The sequence below is a fragment of the Triturus cristatus genome, chromosome 12 (assembly GCF_964204655.1).
Source record: "Triturus cristatus chromosome 12, aTriCri1.1, whole genome shotgun sequence".
Classification (NCBI taxonomy): domain Eukaryota; kingdom Metazoa; phylum Chordata; class Amphibia; order Caudata; family Salamandridae; genus Triturus; species Triturus cristatus.
This window is the reverse complement of record NC_140595.1, coordinates 54,675,111-54,694,050: the sequence shown is the minus strand read 5'-3', so window position 1 is coordinate 54,694,050 and position 18,940 is coordinate 54,675,111. Positions and strand designations below refer to the sequence as shown.

The 18,940-nt window shown below is 44.5% G+C and overlaps 1 protein-coding gene across 2 annotated transcripts in view; it reads left to right on the top strand.

Moving 5' to 3' along the window:
- Nucleotides 1–18,940, top strand: part of LOC146772452 (unconventional myosin-Vb-like) — a 145,858-nt gene that overhangs the window by 86,978 nt on the left and 39,940 nt on the right. For both annotated transcript variants that reach the window (XM_085640046.1, XM_085640047.1), the window contains exons 19-23: nt 1,495–1,706; nt 1,902–2,058; nt 5,627–5,866; nt 12,445–12,660; nt 14,403–14,496. In XM_085640046.1, the coding sequence (XP_085496172.1) occupies nt 1,495–1,706; nt 1,902–2,058; nt 5,627–5,866; nt 12,445–12,660; nt 14,403–14,496 (919 nt within the window). The remainder of the gene's footprint in view (nt 1–1,494; nt 1,707–1,901; nt 2,059–5,626; nt 5,867–12,444; nt 12,661–14,402; nt 14,497–18,940) is intronic.

Sequence of the window (18,940 nt, the reverse complement as noted above, 5' to 3'; positions counted from 1 at the left end):
GGTAGCAAGGGTTTCAAAAGTTTATTCTGGCATTAGCCTAGATAGTCCCAGCTGAGCCCAGCAGTACCTCTGTTCCTTAGGGGCAAAGTTCCCGATAGCGTGATTAGATGCCTGAAAGTGCTTCCAGACTTGCTGTTGCTGTGGATATGCATTCCTGAATATTACATGTGGACCAGGGATTGCCAACAGGATCCAAGTCCCAGGTTCCTGTGTTGGCTATATTTGCTTTTTAAAGCCACATGCATTCTGCAAGGGACTGATGGAGAAATCCCTTAACTGATGGACCTTTCCTACAACCTACCTGACTGTCTACATGGGAGCTTTTTAAAGTGATCGGAGGGGATGCTAAACCTTTAAAATCCTTCAGGAAGCCGAAGGGTTCTATCTAAGCAGGATTTGCCTGGGCAGGAGAATCAATCAACAGCCTCTAGTGAAGAGCAAAATCTACTAATTGAAGACTGGATAAAGTGGGAGCAAGGAAGTAAAAGCTATCTAATGCCTGATGTCTCATGGGATCGACCCGTCTCAGGCTTATCAATGTATGCAGAGATCCTCCTACACCAAAGTCTTGATGAAAACTAGGGGAGGAAAAGCAACTTCAAAACAGTAGAGATGCTGGCAGTAGACGGGCTGAAGAGGACCCAACTGGAGCATCCAAAAAAGGCTTTCAGTGTAGGGCCATGGGAGAGCAGTAAGATAGTCTGTGTAGTGGGCAGCATCTAGGGTTGGCCTTGAGTGCTAACGCAGTTACTTGTACAAACCGTACCATTCCATGGTGGAATAAAGCAAGTCCAGTTTTGTGGACTCCATTTGTACCGTGGTGTCCCCTGCACTCCACTCACTCTCTGGACACAGTATTTCAGTGACTTGATTTCTGTAGTGCCAGTAGTAAGAAGCAAGAATGTGGGCATGAGTCGGAGACAATAGACGTCCATGCTGCATAGAGGATCCTTCTTGGAATTTGTTGATCAGCGCCTCTCATTGGGGGTCCCACAAATGAAGGTTGTACTCAGTTCAACAGAAGTGTTAAGTATTACACCAAAAAGAGTAAACCCCGTGCTAAGGAGGGTCCAAGGATTGTAGGCAGGATGTGTCCCTGTTGAGATTGTGTTGCAGGTGTGGCATTGCATGAAGTCCCTTCAAAGGTAAACGCTTCGGTTTTCTTTCTGCTTCGATCTCCATATTATTCAACATACTCATGTTTTCCATAAAACCACATTGTCCGTTTACATATAAAATCCAAGTGATCATAACCGTGCACAGTGTTCATAAAGTCAAACAATCAATCAAAATAAGAGACACTTCCTTTGTCTGGAGCGAAGTTTATTTTAGGGCCTCTTTTTAGATATTTCTCAAAGATTCACCCATTCTTTTCCTGGAACATTACCCTGTTTGCAGCTAGTAAGTTCATAGTCTAAAATGAACACCCTCTTTCTAGTAGAAGTTTTTATATTTAAAAATAATTTTTTTTCCTTGATTTTACTCTCTTGTCAGGATCCAGACCAGTATCAGTTCGGGAACACAAAGATCTTCTTCCGCGCTGGGCAAGTGGCTTATCTAGAAAAGATTCGTGCAGATAAGCTCCGAAAGGCTTGTATCCTCATTCAGAAGACGATAAAAGGCTGCGTGGTAAGGAAGAGATACCTACAAGTGCGCAAAGCCACCACCACCCTCCAGAGGCACGTCAGGGGATTTCTAGCCAGGAGGTAAGAGCTTGATCAAATTTCCCAGAAGGCACTGAGATGATCCGTTCCATTCCTGGACTTCTCTTGACAAGCCATTAAATCTAGCATTTAGACCAATTGAACTAATTACAGTTCTCCAGTACTACAATGCCCAGAATGCATTTCCACCTGTCTTTGGCTTCATCTCTCTGCTGACCCTTGCTCCTCTTTGCACAGATTAGCACAACACTTAAGGCGATCGAAGGCTGCCGTGACCCTGCAGAAGCAATGGAGGATGATGATGGTGAGGCGGCTCTTCCTGCTGCTTCGTGCTGCTGCCCTGACGATCCAGGCCTTTGCCCGGGGCCTATTCGCCAGGCGATTGTATCATCAGGTACCTCCTTTCACCCCATTGTTCTATAAGGTGCAGAAAAGCATGGAGTCTGGACATGGGTCCTCCTTGCACAGTAGGTGGGTGGTTAACTGGACAGGTTTGGCATTCCAGGAACTGGTGACTTTTTTGGCTTTGATTGCAGGGATCAGGTGAATCGACAACCTGGCACTAGGTAAGTCAGTGTGTGGACATCTGGACAAAAAAGGTTTATCTTGCCTGCCCAGCATGTTTGCTGGGCCATATACACCATGTTATACTGGACTCTAAACAGACAGAACGGTCTGTATCTATGCTCCAAACAAAGCCACAGTAGTGTGAATGAGGGCAATCAAAGAAAGCAGCAAAATAAATTAATCATAAAGTATTTAAGGCGTAACAAAAGACATTCATCCTTATAGATGTGTACGGGGTCCTCATTCCATCTTCTACTACAGAACTCTTCCAGTCACATTGTGTCTGTCACCATTGTCTTTGTGTTCTGTTCTTTCTTCATAAAGGTTCACCTCACTTCTCTTTTTGGTCTTGGTGCGCTTCCATTAAGTTCACTTGTGTTGAATTTTTGTTGGACACCACTCAAGGGCCTTGCGTGTGCACCCACTCTTTGGGAAAAGGGTCACTGTCTAGCTATCTTGCATTTCTTGTTACCAAAAGTGGAGATTGTGTACAAGTGATTTTTGAAAACAGTTGTCTGTAATATAGACATTAGCCACAATTTTTTTTTTCACTTTATCAAACATAAGCCATCATTTTCGTCACCCAAGGAATCGGAAGTAGAATTTGGACATAATGCAAGCTGAGTTAATAAAAATGTCGAAAACAGCCCATTTTTATCCCAATCCAAGCTAGTTGAAAAGCGCTAAAAATATGAAGCGTGCGTGGTTGCAATGCCATATTGTTGCTCCTCAGCCTCTGCAAAGTTCTTTGGAGTACATTGCTACTTTTCAGAATTTGCAATATGTTTTACTCTGCCATGTTCACCTGACAATCATGACTTTAGCAACACTTAATGCTGCTTTTCTTCTGTGCATTTTACAATATTTTGCATATAAAACCGCAAAAAAGGTCACCATGCAGAGAGTAAATTCTTCCAGAATTTTGCAGCTTCGCTGGGTACGAATTGTGTATTAGCTCTCACACAATGCCATCTGATTTATTTCGCAAGTACAGGAAAACGTTTAGAAGTAGGCAAATCTAAACCAGGAAGTTTTACAAATAAGTTAAGACCCTCCAAGTGAATTGAAGGACTGACCAAGAATGGGCAAAAAGGGAGGACCACTGAGATTATTGGAATATAGTATTTTTCAACTGTCCTCAAACTTTGAGGAACCTCATTTTCCCACAGCCTACACCTACTTTACCAATGTTTCACCCCCTGCCTCAACACTGTTATCTAATTTTGCAATATTGTTGACGATATTCAATCAAAGTAGGCAGTCGAATAACCCATTGACAGTGGCGTCCTTACAATTTATTTTCAGGAGGTGACACAAAGGGTCACCGAATACTGGTGGGGGCTACCTATGATTGGCAAAAGGAAGGAGTGTATGTTTATATCTTGTCTACTTCCGTCCCAATTCACTTATTGAGTTTTCCTTACCGTCTTATTTCTTTCACATTAGTTCTTTAGTCATTTCTCCATCAATTTTCTAACACATCTCCATTTTCTTTATATCCTGTGTTTTTGGTTTGATCTCTTCCCCATGCTTTACCTAATGTGAATAGTGATGGAGCTGAAATAATTTTTGGGGCAAGGACTGAAGCTGGGTACTGGCCCCAGTTGGCATCACCCTTGTGTCTCCCGCCCATCGGTAACCGTCTGCTACAAATATGTAAAAATGACCTATTTTCCAACCTGTATATTTTGAGAAACAATGGTTCCTTAGAAAAGTTGTATAATTGTGAGTTGGAATGATTTTACTGTATACAGCAAGACTCTGGTAAGCCAACGAGCAATCGGAAAATCATTTAATCCAACACAAGATCTTATATGTTTTCACCTTGATCGCATGGGTGTGAAACCTAGTGTGCTGATGGAGCAATGAAAAATGGGGTTTGGTGCTTAGCAGATTCTGGAAAGCTCAAGGGATTAATGAACAATACAATCCAGTCTCATCATTGCTTCGAGTCGTGCCTAATGAAAAGACTGTCCAATTGGACAGGGTTTGTAACTATGCACTCAGCCCATGTTTAGGTACATATGGGGTTTCACCCTGTAGCCGGAGTCCACAAGACTTTAAGTCTGGGAGACTTAGATTGTGCTGCACCATCAGTAAATGAGCAAATATTTAGCTGGTTCAAGAAGCGGAACAGTGTGAAATGTCAGTCAGCTCATGCAACACTTGCTTCAGTATGTACAGGAGGATGATTATGCAGTTATTGCTAACAGACCTGTGTGCAATATTTATTAGAACATTGTAATGTTGACCGCTCCATGACATGACCGTGATAAAGCTTCAGTCCAATAATGACTGGTATAGGCCTTCTGTTCCATAATTCCATTGTTCCCTTCTGTTTCTCCATTCTTATTTTGGAGCACCCCACCCTTGAAGTTCTAATAGCATAACGTGTATACCTCTGGCGATTCCAGTTTATTAAAGGCCCTCTCCGTCATTATAGGCCCTCTCCGTCATTATAGGCCCTCTCCGGTTTAGTTCCTTTTATCAACTGCTATAGCTCTTGGTAACAGGCCATAAGGCTAGAATATTTGATCATAGTCTTGCATAAACCCTGATTATTAGAGTACCCTTAGTTCTTGGCATTTCTTGTTTTTTATACATATCCCATAACTTCAACCCACCCTTTTGAAGAAGAAAAGGTTTGCGAGATGTGTGAATCTGGATGTCTACTTCGTCTTTTCTTTCTCTTGCCACACTTCTAGTTAGATAAACTGTATCCGTTTTCCGCATATTTACTTGTTGTCGGGGCAGATTCTCTGTCACTCCACAGAAGGCATATACGAGGTCTTTGATGACCAGTACCAAGGCGCTCTCTTTACACAGAAAATTCGGTCAAACGAGTGGTTCCTGTGTGCGAAGCAGGATATTGATGGTCAAACCAATTCTACTTGTTGGAACGTACATGCGTCTGTGATGACCTTCGCCTGGTTTGTTCTTTGAGCCGTATAAATAGTTTGCGGTATCAACTTTTCTGAAGCAATACATTCATTTTGAATCAAAGGCGTTCATGGAGCACTGTTAATTCTAGGATGAACTTGTTATCTCATATTGACATCTCTGGTATTTGAGAAGGTGTAGATGTTAAGCAGTACTGTGTTTGGTGAGGAATGCTCTGCCATACGCTTGATATTCTGGGACTTGTAGATGTGCCTTTCTCACCCTACACCCTGGACTTAACGTTGAAAAATATTGAAGGGAGATTAATTAAAATGTAGGCCTTCTTGAACCTATTAAATAGGACAACTTAACTGCTCCGAGGGGGGGAAGGGCAAAGGATGCAGGGGTACAGCGTTGATGTGCCCTCAAGCCTTTGCTGAAGGCTGATAGGTCATTAAATAGATATTTTCTTAGTAATCAGTGATTGACACTTCTTGCTTTTATCCCTGCTGTAGATGGTGGCAGAGAGGAAGGCCATTATCCTGCAGAAGGTGGTCCGGGGTTGGTTAGCGCGCTGCTACTATTCCAGGGCACGCGCTGCCATTATATACCTACAGTGCTGCTGCCGGCGCATGTTGGCTCGCCGGGAGCTGCGTCAGCTACGCATCGAGGCACGCTCTGTGGAGCATTACAAGCAACTCAACAAAGGCATGGAGATCAAGGTGATGCAGTTACAGTGCAAGGTTGATGCGCAGGTAAGCAGGGTACGGATGCGCCTAACCTGGTAAGCGTTTCAATGCTGTCCCTTCATTGAGTCAATTAGCTTTTGGCGCTTAAACCATATTGTCTACATTCCATGAGAATTTGTAATTTCATTAATAGAATTTAAAAATGGTCCCATATTTTATTACCAGACTATATAAAATCTATTGCGCATAGCCGGGGCCACTGAAATGTTGAGATTGTGTCAACAGCCACATAATGCACCATTTGCTGCTAAATTTGCAGACTTAAACCAAAACTCGTTTCTGATACAAATGGATCATGATTTATCTAAATAAAAGCACCACATACTTTGCTGGGAAGCAAGACCCCTTGCAAAGGTTAACTACCCACTTTTCAGTTGGTTCTTCCTGTAGTCTGGTTGTAAAATTATACTACTGAGGTGAAATATTTGACCAGATCCTATTAGCCTGTGCTAAAAATTACACGGTAGTGTGATATTCCCAAATTACCTGAGAAATAGACTTAAACCTCAATTACGGGTTATATTCATTTTGTATTGGTGACCCCCACATACTAACATTTATATCTGCTCAGAAATTCGATGTACATGTGTTCAAATGTTTGAATAAAAGCAAATACAGGTTAATAGAAGAAAACACAATATACAATAACGTATTACTGCAGCAGAGTGGGCTGTTTTTTGCTGCATAATTTGCCTTTGCTTGCCACAAATTGTAGTCAACCCTGTGGTGTAATTTGATCCACGATAGTTGCATAATACTGGTGGTCCTGCGTCTCGCAATTGCTACCTTTACTTGCTGTTACTTGGAAGGATTCCCATGTGCCAAACCAGTTTGGTATTTTTCTGGTGCCCTCTCTCCCAACTACAAGAGCTGTCTCTGTGGGTTTAGGATATAATCTTGTAATGCCTGCTATGAGTGCCTGGTTCACAGTACAATTTGACCAGCCAGACCCAAATAAACTGGATGTTGTTTTGGGCATGTATTTTTCAACCACAGGCTCTACTGACCTAAAATGTGAATGTAAACTTTCTGATCATGCCTATCTGCCTGGGTTGCTGATATAGAAGACCTGACCTTTAGTGATATCCCAGGTCGGTTATCGAGCCGCCATCCAGATGGGCGAGAAGTCAAAGGCACTGTTGAAGACTAGTAGTTTGATTAATTTGTAAAAGTGATCCAGACACACAACTCCGAATCCTCACCTCAGGCACTGGCATCCTTATTGCTGATGTCAAGTCTGATTACATTTGAGACCACGCTATAGTGGGGTTGAGGGAAACGCTGGTTGTCTTTTGGACAGGGGTGGGGGTAGGGCATTTCCACCTCTTTATATTTTATAGCAGCACGTGATTCAGGTGATGGCTGCCGGATTCATCTTCTAGTCATACCAATTGCAGTGGTCAAGACCCCCCATTCACACCCAAAGCCCTGTTTGAGTTTCTTCTGTGCTTCCCATAAATTTGCTTGGTGGTAGTGGTTTTACCCTCTTCTCTTGAGCGAATTGACACGCGTAACCTTTTTTGTTGGTTATTTGGCATTTCTTAATTACTCTTCCCATACTCTTCTTGAGTGGAAGTCCTTCGTTATTGTAAACTGCCCTAGGTCTCGTGGCTTAGGTTTCCTGACAGCTCCCTCCACGTCCGCCAACCATTCATAATCTCTCTAGTAATCTGTGACCGGAAGCTCTGCATTGAAATCGAAAGGGAGCGAGTAAGGCGCAAAGTTGAGGAAAAGAAGCAAGGTTATTTATTTATTTTTGTTCAGTGGGACCATTTGGAGATCTTGACATCTCACTGCTGTCGGCCACCTAGCGGATGCCAATAGGCCGATCCCAGTACAGTTTACTAGGCCTATATTTCTGGTATAATTCAGGCATTTATTAAAAGTATTTAAATTTGGGGACTTTTGTAGGTTTTACTTTCATGTTTCTGTCTGCCTGTTGTGGCTGGAAGCAGGAAAGGTAGAATCGGATTTGTTGCTTGGTTGGTTTGAATCACTCATGAAAGTGATTGCCCTAGATACCAACAGTTGAGGCGCAAAATTTCACTGCTCCCCTTCTTTGTTGGACCCCTGTGGCTTAGGGATGACTGCTTCAAAATGTTGATATCTTTCCAGGAAGATGTCTTTTCAAAGTTTGTGGAGCCCTGCTCACAGTAGGACATATCTTGGCGCTGTGGAGCTACCAGCAGGTATGCTCAGCACCACCATCTGTGCTCAGCGCCTTTCAGGGCACGGCAGCCTGTTCTTGAAGAGGATGCCGAAGAAAAGGATTTGCAAATGTGCCTTGAATTTCAAACGAGAATCCGTTTCACGCCCACGGTCTGCTGGCTCTCTGCAGACGCTGTGAGATGCAAGAGTTTGTGGTAGAGGTTGGGAGGGGTGCGGGTGAAGATGGCTTGCTACATATTAGATCAGTGGCCACATTAGATGTAAACCAGATTTTGAAGCTTTCCTGCGTCTTCTCCTTCAGTTAATGTTCGGAAGCAGCTTGGCCTGTAACTAAGTTTGCCATCTTTTGATATTCATAGCGTAGGAGGTCCGGTGAAAAGGCAACGCCATTTAGGGATAAACCTTCCTTTTGGAATAAAAAAAAACGGGACTAAAAGACCAATGGAGTGATCGCCTTGTTGCTCCTTGACTTGCATTGACATTTTTAGTATTCTAGACAATAAATGTTAACAGTATCTCCCCTAAATGTGGGCAAGTGACTTGCTTTTTAACAGCAAAAGACACACAATTGATGGACGGAATGCAGAACAAATCAAAACATTCACCCCCAGTCAAAAGATCTGGGTTAAATCCATCATTCTTTTGCTCACCATGCCACCCCAGTTTAGACCTGGCCATATGCAAATCAGTCTTGACCCTGTGCCTCATGGGAACAGTCCAGCCCTAACTGCCAAGCCAGGTACTCCCTGGACCGGAAACAAGTAGCCTAAGACCGGTTTGGGGGTTTCACCCCTCATCAGCCAGAAGAGTTTGAATCCAGTGGCACACTGAGCCCTGGACCCATGTCTGGGCATACCTGGTGCACTTAGAGCAAGAAAGCAAAAGACCAGACGTGGATCCCGTGCTCCCTACACCATTTGGATTCAAGCTATCCTGGTTGATGAAGGGTGATGCCCTGAAACCGGTCCCAGGATGCTTACTGTTCCCACAGGGAACAGGGTTAAGAATGATTTGCATATGGCTGGGTCCAAACTGGGGTGGCGTGGTGAGGAAAAGAATAATTGATTTAACTTGGATCCTTGTGACTGGGGGTGAATGTTTGCATTGTCCAGCATTCCGTCCATCAATTGTTTCTTTTGCTTTTTAACTGGACATATGGATCAGCAACACCAGTTCTGCTTGGACTTAAGTGGTGGGAGGGGTGGGGTTATGGGGAAAATGCAAGGCCTAGAAAGCAGAAAGTGTATATACTACGGTAAGCAAGTGCTCAAGGCAAGTGTGGGGGAGGTGAGGAAGAGATCATGGTAAATACATGCATTTTAAAATTATTTACCTGACCACTCTATTTCGTTTCTCTTGGGAACTTGTTTGCAGTTTCCATCCTACCAAAATACAAGCCTATAATAAGACCAAGGACTGGTTGTTTGGTGACCTTATTGCTTGTAGTGACCACGGCCACTTGCTTCCCCCGACTCCATCCCTCTAGCGCCCTCTCCATAACCACTGTATTTACCTGCGGAGGCCACAATGTAATAGAGCTGTGAGAAGAAAGGCAAGAATTACTCATAGAAAAGGTGGGGATTATAAGTAGGGCTCCTGGTTTTATGGGATTTTATTTTTTGGACATTTCTGTCTGTATTTATCCATATTTATTATGGGTTTTGTGAAAACAATTATGCTGAAACTGGTATATTTCCATATGTATTTAACAAATAAATATGCAGTCATGCTTGAATGCCTGCCATGTTTCAGTGATATGAACACCCACAGAAGAGAAGTCAACGCACTTATATGGAAATATGCACATTGCAGTATCAGCCTTGTGCACATCTACTGCTGTTCAAGCCTCTTTACTAAAACTTCTTTCTTTCTTAATGCCCTTACCTATCAACTCACACAGTTATTGGTCTGGCAGTAATAGCAAAGTGTATTTAGAATCCCTCAAAAAGGTCCCAATTTCTGTTTTATCCACATTTAAAAATAAATACACATAAGAAAATAAATGGTTTTGTGTCTGTATTTATCTGTACAAATCAGTAAAAACTGAAAACAGGCAGCCTTAAATATAAGGCAGTCTGGAGAACCCTCTGGTATCTGGCTCAAAGAGGAGTTGTATTAGTTCAAGACAGCCTAAAAAATGCAAAATATATAGTGGCGTACATTGATAGTTTTACCCATATTAATGGCTGAATAACAATCGATCAATCAACAAAGCTTTATTTCGATATTTGATATCATAAAAGCACATTTACACATTTAAGCAAAATTCACAAGAAGTACATTAAAAGAGAATCCATATAAAAACCTTATTGTTAAAATAAATATTTTAAAAAATGTATTTAACTTTAACAGCTTTGTGAAGAATAAGAAACATATAATAAAAATTCATCATATAGCCTTCTGCCTAATCAACCATGCCCAAGTAAGAAATTTAGCCACCCCACATACTAGGGTTGTACTGACGTCAGCCTTAAGTAAAACTATCACAGAAACCAATATTTTTTCCAGTTGCACCCATCATTAGTACATCTAATATGGAGTCCCAATTCAGGATACGTCCTAGTTGTACGATCTGCAGGATAGAAGTTAAGATAATGTTCTTCTGACTCCCAATACCATTAAAAAGAATCTTTATTTCGAAAGTGCACAGTAAAGGTAAATGATAGGTGTTCACCAAACATGTCTGTCTCGCTGGATAGTCCCCTTTGTTCATTTGTAGGAAATGGATTGGGGGCTTTAAATCCATGCTATAATTTTCCTAGCACTTCTTGGCCAATGGGAGCAGTGAACTCTGGTTTCGAATGGTGCGAGTGGACAGACACCGGGAGTGGCTTTGCTAGGACTTGAAGAACTCCAGGCATTAACATAGGCTGCCTTGTGGCTACTACTGTGTGAACCTACGAGATTTCCATCTCCAGCTGCTCCTGAACAGTGGTATGTTGAACTTTCCCAAGACTATAACTTTTTAATCACCAGAAGAGTAATAGGGTACAAAGGTCCCTGTGGGTGAACAGTTCCTCAGACCTATACAGGTCTTCTTACACCAAACAATTTGTGCCAACCCAGCTCAGGTTGCAACCATTGGAATCATCGTCTTAGCCTGATGATGGCTTTAAATGAGTTTACCGCATTGGAAGGTATGAAGTGCACAGCACACTTAGATTTGCACTGGGATTATTTGCCGATAGACGCAGATTGCTAAATGCAAAAGGCCAAAGCCTGCAATTCTCTGTGCAAACGGGGTGCTGCAAACCGACCGGATCACTGAGCCTGGGCCTTGTAACCTAGTCCCACTATTCTAACTGGCACACATCATCAGATACCCTGACCTTTTCAGCAGAGTGAGAAAAGATTTAATATTAAGGATGAACCTAAGCAAAACACCTTATCTGTCTTATGTAAGAACAATTCAGAGGGCTGGACTATGCTGGCCCAGCACATATAGGCAATGCTATATAGACTGAGCCAGGTCGCCATCACACAACTGACAAATGTATCTATCTGGCTCCACACTGTGTGCCTGATTCACAAAGGGCCTCTGCACTTGTAGCAGAGTATCTGCAATGAGAATTCGCATTGGAGAGACTCCCTCACGACTGCGGGCCTCTGCGTTGTATGCAAAGGCCCTTTGTGAATGAGGCCCTGTGTTACTCCATGATTTTTAAAATAGTTGGTGTGCAACCCTTCCCTCTACCACATTGCACTCACACCCATGTAGTAATCCTAGTAAGTATTCAGGGCATGCAGGGGACGGATGTTGCAAAGAATCTTACACTGGTCTTGTAGATGGGCTGGGTGTTGAGTTCAGGCTGTGTTGTGAGTTCGGGCTGCGTATGGGAACTCTGTCTCCAGTGCTCTTTGTCGGTCAAGTTTAAAGTCTCATTCTGTTCCCCTGAGACTACAGGCGATCCGCTAGCATTGTCGTGCTATCCTTCAACAGATTCTGCCTGACTTTACCCTGTAGTCCACTAATCTAATTACAAATTTTACCTCAACATTCAGGAGGCCTGGCCTCCAACCATAAATTCAAAGTCATGGTCACCTCCTTAGAATGATGTAAATATTACAAAAGCTTGCTCTGCTCCCTGTTCGTTATTGATGAAGAATTCCACTTTGTGACCACCATCACCTTCAGCATGTCCAGGTGAAGATCTTTTAAGTTGGGCTTGTTGGTTCTGTGAAAAACATCAGGTCTTCACACTCTTTCACAACCCGACTTGTGATGTTACACCCCCCCCCCCCCCACCCCCCCTGTCTGTATGTATATGCATGCTCAGCTTGTATTTTTGTGTGAAGTGTTTTTTTCGAGATACTATGGTGTACAAATGAATGTCCTGTTTTGAGTGATTCTTAAATGTTGTGCTCTATATATTTTTGCAAGCCCTCATCCTGTTACATCTTTATGTTCCTTGAAGACCAAAGAAAAGCAAGCACTTTCGGCACAGATGGCCCTGTTGATCACCGCTTATAACAGCCAAGTGGAGAGCCTGAAGAAGGAGATGGAGAAGCTGCGAGAGGATAAGACGGAGCAGAACAGAATCCTGGTGCTGCAGGAGCAGCTACAGACTGAGCAGAGCAAGACGAAGCAGGCGGAGATCGCCTGGAGCAAGGAAATGGAGGCCCTGAAACTGGTGGGTCATTGTTTAGCCCAGGCAGTGTGTGAGTGCATGTCATTAGTTTGGAAAAAGTTGTCATTACAAAGCCACCACTCTGAAACTGCAGGGTACTGCTATCCAGCAAGTCTTCAGCTAGGGGAAACTGCAATTACGATGACGGCCGAACTTAGTGTTGTCTTTGCAACATGGTCAGAACAACGAATGTTTTAACCGCGCATTCTTTTCACGCATGTCGCTAGTGACGTGCCTTAGCTAAAGTGGAATTGGATTTTAAAGTCCAATGTTTTCCCTACTGTTGTGCGGACTTGAGTTGGATTAGTAAATTAAACCGCTCCTGAGTCCAGTGCTTTCCCTGGGCCAAGTCGTTGTAAAGACTTGCTTGGTAAAGGAATTCGTGGTTAAGACGCAGCGTTGAGGAACACGGGGTTTAGGCATGCGTGGTTGTGTCATACAACCTGCAGCTAGATTTGGGTCTGCTGCAACCCTTTGGCCTGGAGCAGCACTCTCAGGGCAGTACTTTGTCAATTACCACTTTTAAACCCTTTTGATTGGTCTCCATAATCTTTCGGGACTGGGCTTAGAATAGTAAATAAGCTGCTGGACTATCTGGGGGAAGTTCCACTTTTTCCCCAAATATTGTTAGAATGGAGTTAGAATAGCCTATGTAATCAGTGTCTGCCATCCTCACTGCTGCCATAAGGGCTTGTGGGTAGTGCTTGGGCTGAAGAAAGACACATAGGCACTTGGGGCAGATCAGACACCTGGAACTTGGGCAGTGAACAAAGTGCGCTCAGTAAGCCAATGACGGATCTTGCCCATTCTAGTGAGGCATACATGGGCTGTTGACTCCCTTGTGCCCTTGCTCAGGTGAGTGACTTGGTTGGCCCTTGGGCAGGTTAGGCATTGATCTACTTGTAAATACAAGTCAGTGACTCTAGGATTGGACACTTGCACAGTTTCATTTTATTTCCAAGGTCTCAAAGTGAGCTGCTTCCATTACCCAAAGACATCACTTAGGTGCTCAGGCCTTGAGGTAGAAGAAATTGCATTTAAAGTGAATACCTAAGCAGATTACCCCAAATATTAACATGTTAGATACATGCAGAAATCCTGAGCCAGTAATGCTGTTTTTTGATGTATGGAGGAAGCGAGTGGTGCAAGGTAAAAACTGAACTCTATAAGCCATGTTTGAAAAATGCATGTTAATGCAAATACAGTCAGAATAAAACTTTCTGGAAATAGCTTCACTGAAGGCATTAAATTTTCAATGGGTCTTCACTAATTCTAACAGACCAATTAAGGGTGTTTAGCCACCTTTCCTTTCATGCTCCCTGCACAGTAACTAAAGAGGGATCTTTGTGTTAGGGTGAATAATTGTGGAGAGTGGACGTCTGGGTGCACTGAACTAAGAAGACTGAAGTACACTTTAACATTGAAGGCCCACCACGTTAGGCTCTTTGTAAATTGGGTTCCAGCCATGCAAGTGGCGTGACTGTTGTGCTGGAGGGCGAATTAAGCACATTTTGAGAAACAAAATAAACAGACTGGATACCTTAACAATCTGCATGAAATCTGTTTAGAAGTTATCGAGCAATGTATTTGTGGATCTTAGAATCCACTTTTCTGTGTGGTTGGCGTGAAAGAGATTGCTCGTTCCAACTCAATGGATTCAAAACGTCTTTAGGTGCCTAGTGTGCTCTGTGGCTTAATAGCTTTAGCGGTTGATACATTAATCATTCCCAAATTCCTCCTTTTAGAACCTCGCCAGCTTGGAGAATGGAAATCAGTGCCTCGTGGAGGAAAACGACAACCTGAACCTCCAGATCCTGGAGCAGTCTCATAATATGGAAGGTAATTTTTCTTCGCCAAACACCCTTTCCTTTAAATCTACCTTCACTGCTTGAATCCTCCAGCCTGGCATCCTCAGTCTTGCAGTGCTGCCCACATAAATGCTCTGAGAGATGAAACTTGCCAGAGGGAATGCAATGTTGAGAGCTTCTCTAGGTGACCTGCTATGAAGTTCCCAAATGACTCTACGAACAGTGCCATTCTGCAGGCGATGGCTGGAGCAATGCTGTCAGCAGGTGAGTGATGCAGTGGATGTCTACTGGGGGCCAGTTCGACTTCTTGACACTGGCGCTGGTGGCGTGGTTTTCTCCCAGGAGTTTCATTCCTCTTATTGATCTTCGTATGTAGGCAGCAGTAATTGTCCAGTGCAAGCTGTGCTGAGGAATGCTGAGGCAGGTGTCAAGGGTGCTGTTCAGCCCACACAGAGCTTTCTTTACCTACCTGGTAATTATCAGGGGCATTGGTCTTTCAACCGTATCGCAGGAGGGTCGGAGGAGTTCTGTTGATGAAGATGTTATTCCAGATCCTGCTTTTGTTGATGGAGAAGGTCTGCCTTCTGAATTGTGCTTTCCTGCTCTTGTCTCCTGATGATGTCCAGTCTCATGTAATGTTTGCACAAGCATTGCATATGGTATGTGTTCTAGCTGTGCGCTGATCCGTGGCAGTGAAGGGGTTAATATTCATATGTGGCTTTGACACATCTGACCTGACTTGGTTTGCCATTTTGGGACTATTATGCTGCGTCTGTGCAGAATGTATTTTCATGAGTGTTAGAAATTGGAATTTTGGTAGGCTAGGGCGTGGGCCAAAGCCAGACAAAAACCACCACTCTAGTCAGGATAAGGGAGTAACACTTCTAAAATAACCCCTGCACATCCCCTTGGTGGCTTGGCATGAGCATCCAGGCTTATCTTGGAGGCAGTGTGTGAAGCATTTGCACATAACTGTGAGAAAGTGGCTCTGTATATACTGTTCCCTAATAGGTACAGGGTGTACAGAGTCCACAGTCCCCCAGAGGCTGATAGAGGCCAAAGTTAGGTATGACCTTACTCTCAAAAGTGGTAGCTTGGTCGAGCAGTAAGGCAGTACCAGAGGACAGTGTAAAGCATTTATTGTACACACTCAGTCAGCAAATGGTTTCACACACTCAATAACTGAACTCTAGGCCAATGATTTGTATATATAAAATATATGCCTGTTTTATTTTTAGAACCACAAAGGGGGTAAAAATATACTTTCTCAGAATGAGAGGTTGAATATAAATCCTTTTGTTTAAAGCAATAAATTTGTGTAAACAGTCACAGTTGGTTGCAATAAACAATCCTATTTCCTAAACATAACAATGCATTGAGCTCAATGGTAAATTCAGGTTATTTGTAATAAATTACTTTTCAGATTACTTTTGGAATTCCAGGTCTGGCTCCTAGAACCAGCCTGGGGTCAGTATTCAGAATCAAGTGATGAAAGTCGACTTAATAACTGTAATGATTTTTAAATAATATTTAGCTATTTCAAAAGTTAGCACTTAGAAAATATTTCACAGAAAACATTCAATGGATCTCTATGGCAAGAAATTCAAATTGCAGGTAGAGTACTTTATCGTTACTTTAGTAATCCAGGACTGGGTGCCTAGACCCAGGACTGGGGTCCTTATCAAAAGCAGGTAAGTAATTTCGTTTGCAGAAATGGTACGATTTTAAAAGAATATTTCAAATTTGCAAAAGTAGACACTTAGAAGAAATTTCACAGAAAAGCAGACAATGGTTTCCTATGGGAGAAAAATGAGTTAGAGGTAAGTATAGTTGTGAACACTTTTCAGAGTCAGGGCTGGGCACCAAGATCCAGCACTGGGAGCTCACCTAGGAGCAGGTGAGTAAATTCGTTTTTGTCACTTGGCTGATTTTTGGTGAATTTTTGCAGTTTTGAAAAGTTCACACTTAGAAGATTTTTGAAGAAAAAGCCAGTCAATGTTACCCTATGAGGAAAATGAAGTTAGCGGTTTAAGGGTAAGTACTCGACTGGTAGTGTTGAAATTCCGGGCATGGACTCAGGGGTCCCCCAGTGTCAGGTAGGTACAGTTGGTTCACCCTCAGCGGTTTCAGGACGGCCGGGTGCAGAGAGAGTTGGGCCCAATGTTATCCTATGAGGGATAGGGGGGCCTTGGTTGGTGGCTGCTGTCTGGCAAGCCACGCGGCTGTGGGAGCTGGGCTCCTGGTCACTTACTCAGGGCAAGTGGGGAAGTAGGTTAGTGTAGAGAGGGCACTGCCAGGGCCACTCGGGCGGCTGGGTGCAGGGTGCTTTTGAGCCTTAGGGCGCTCAATGGAAATCAATGGGAATGTTCCGGTTTGGAAAGAGGCTGCAGGCTCGGGGACGAGGATGTTTCAGGTGCCACCACCACTTCGAGAGGTAAGTTGGGTAGTTGTAGGTTAGGTGGGTACCCCGGGATTGGGCACAGGGGGTCGCAGGGCGCCGGGTGCAGGGGTGCCTTTTGACGTCGGGAATCTTACCCTCTGGTTGATCGCGGCTGGGGTGGCACTTGGTTCTGAGGCTGCAGGCTTCTTCCGGGATGTCGAGGGGGGTCCTTGGGTGCCGGACTCTGGGTCACAGTCGCCGTGGGGTCGTCCTCTGGGTCTTTGTCCACTCCGGCACTGGCCAGGCTTGGCTGGTGCAGAGTGTGTTGGGTCCGCGGTCCCGGGCTGGTGCCAGGGATAGCAAATAGGTTTCTTGAGTAGAGCCTCTACTCGTGGGAGTCCCAGGGGCTTAGAGCTAAAAGGTAGCCAGGTCCTCCGGGGTTGGTGAGGTTGCTGGCCACGTGGGATGCCGCGCTGGTGCAGGTTCGAGAGTCGACAGGCCGGTAGGGCTGGGGCCAAAGCAGTTGGTGTCTTCTCTTTTTAGCAGCTGCAGGGCAGGTCTTTGTTCTTCTTGCTCTTCTTGTCGTTTTCTATCTGGAATCTAAGGAAGGAAGGTTCAGGGTGCCCCTAAATACTAGATTTAGGGGCGTTACAGGTAGGTGAAGGCCAGGGACCAATGGGTCCTTGTCCTGGGGTGGGTACACCCCCTATCCTGCCTCTCCTGTGGGAGGGGGGCAGTAGCCTAATCCTGATAGGGTAGGGCCTCCCATCTTCAAGATGGCGAGAGCCCGGAGATGTGCTTCACCTCGCCTCCCCCACCTGAGGGGTGGGGTGGGCAGGCTGGCACATCCCCTGTCCTTGTATGGGGTTTCCGGCCAAGCTTCCCGCCAGAGTGGGGGGTTGCAGTGGCCTGGGGAAACTCCAACTGGCGGCATGCCTTTGAAGCTTCCCTTTGCTCATCCTGGGGGAGGAGATTTCTCACCTCACCCAGGATGTGCATTGTTGCAGGCCCGGGAGAGCAGGGGCTCTCCCACCCAGGGGTCCAGCAACGTGTCTGCTGTGTGGCAGCCTGGGCAGCCTCAGAGCAGACGTGGATTGTAAGTTAGCTGTAAGGGGGCATCTTCTAAGATGCCCTCTGGGGTGCTTAGTACATTAAATCCTACACTGGCATCAGTGTGGGTTCAATGTGCTGAGAAGTTTGATACCAAACTTCCCAGGCTTCAGTGTTGCCAATATGGTGCTGTGGAGCTCGTGTTTGACAAGCTCTCAGCACCATGTATTCTTAAATGACAGCACTGCACTTACAGTGCCCAGGAATGGACCCGGGTACTGTAGGGGCACAGGGCTCCTGCTCCTGTGCCCACACCATAGGCGTAATGCACCCAGCTAGAGGGGTGGCTGACATATGCCTTGGCAGTGTAGGTGATGGGCATGGTACACAGTGATGTGTGCCATGTCGACTCTTTGTTTTGTCCTGCACCCAGACACTCAGCCTGCAAGGGCAGTGTGTGTGTGTGTAAGGGTACAGGGCCTCTGAGGGTGGCACAATGAGTGCTGCAGCCCTTAGAGGCCTTCCCTGGTCACAAGGCCCTGGGTACCTAGGGTACCATTTACTAGGGGCTGACATGTGGCTAGGGTTTGCCAATTTGGAGTTTGTGTGGTTTAAGGAAGGAACATAGGCCCTGGGCACCTGATTGGCAGGAACCCAGGGTACACTCAATCGAAGTACATTCAGCAATTTAGCAAAAAGTGGGGGCATACCATGCAAGAAAGATGGCACTTTCTCACAATAACCAACAGTAATACAATGTACGCTAAAAAAGGACACCGCACCAGTTTAGAAAAATAGCCATTATTTTTATATACTTTAAGTCAAGACCAATTGGGATAAAAATCCTCAATACTATACTTAAAAATCTGCAGTTATCAAGAGTTTCAAACACAGTTACTTGATGACGATAGCTCCGTCCGGGGCTATCGCGGCGTCGTAAACAACAAATCTAACAGATCTGGCTGGTCGTGGGATAGCTACGGTGTCGGGAAGACCCGCAAACAGTACCTGTGAGAAATGCAGGGCGGGGAGGCCCTTGAAGTCG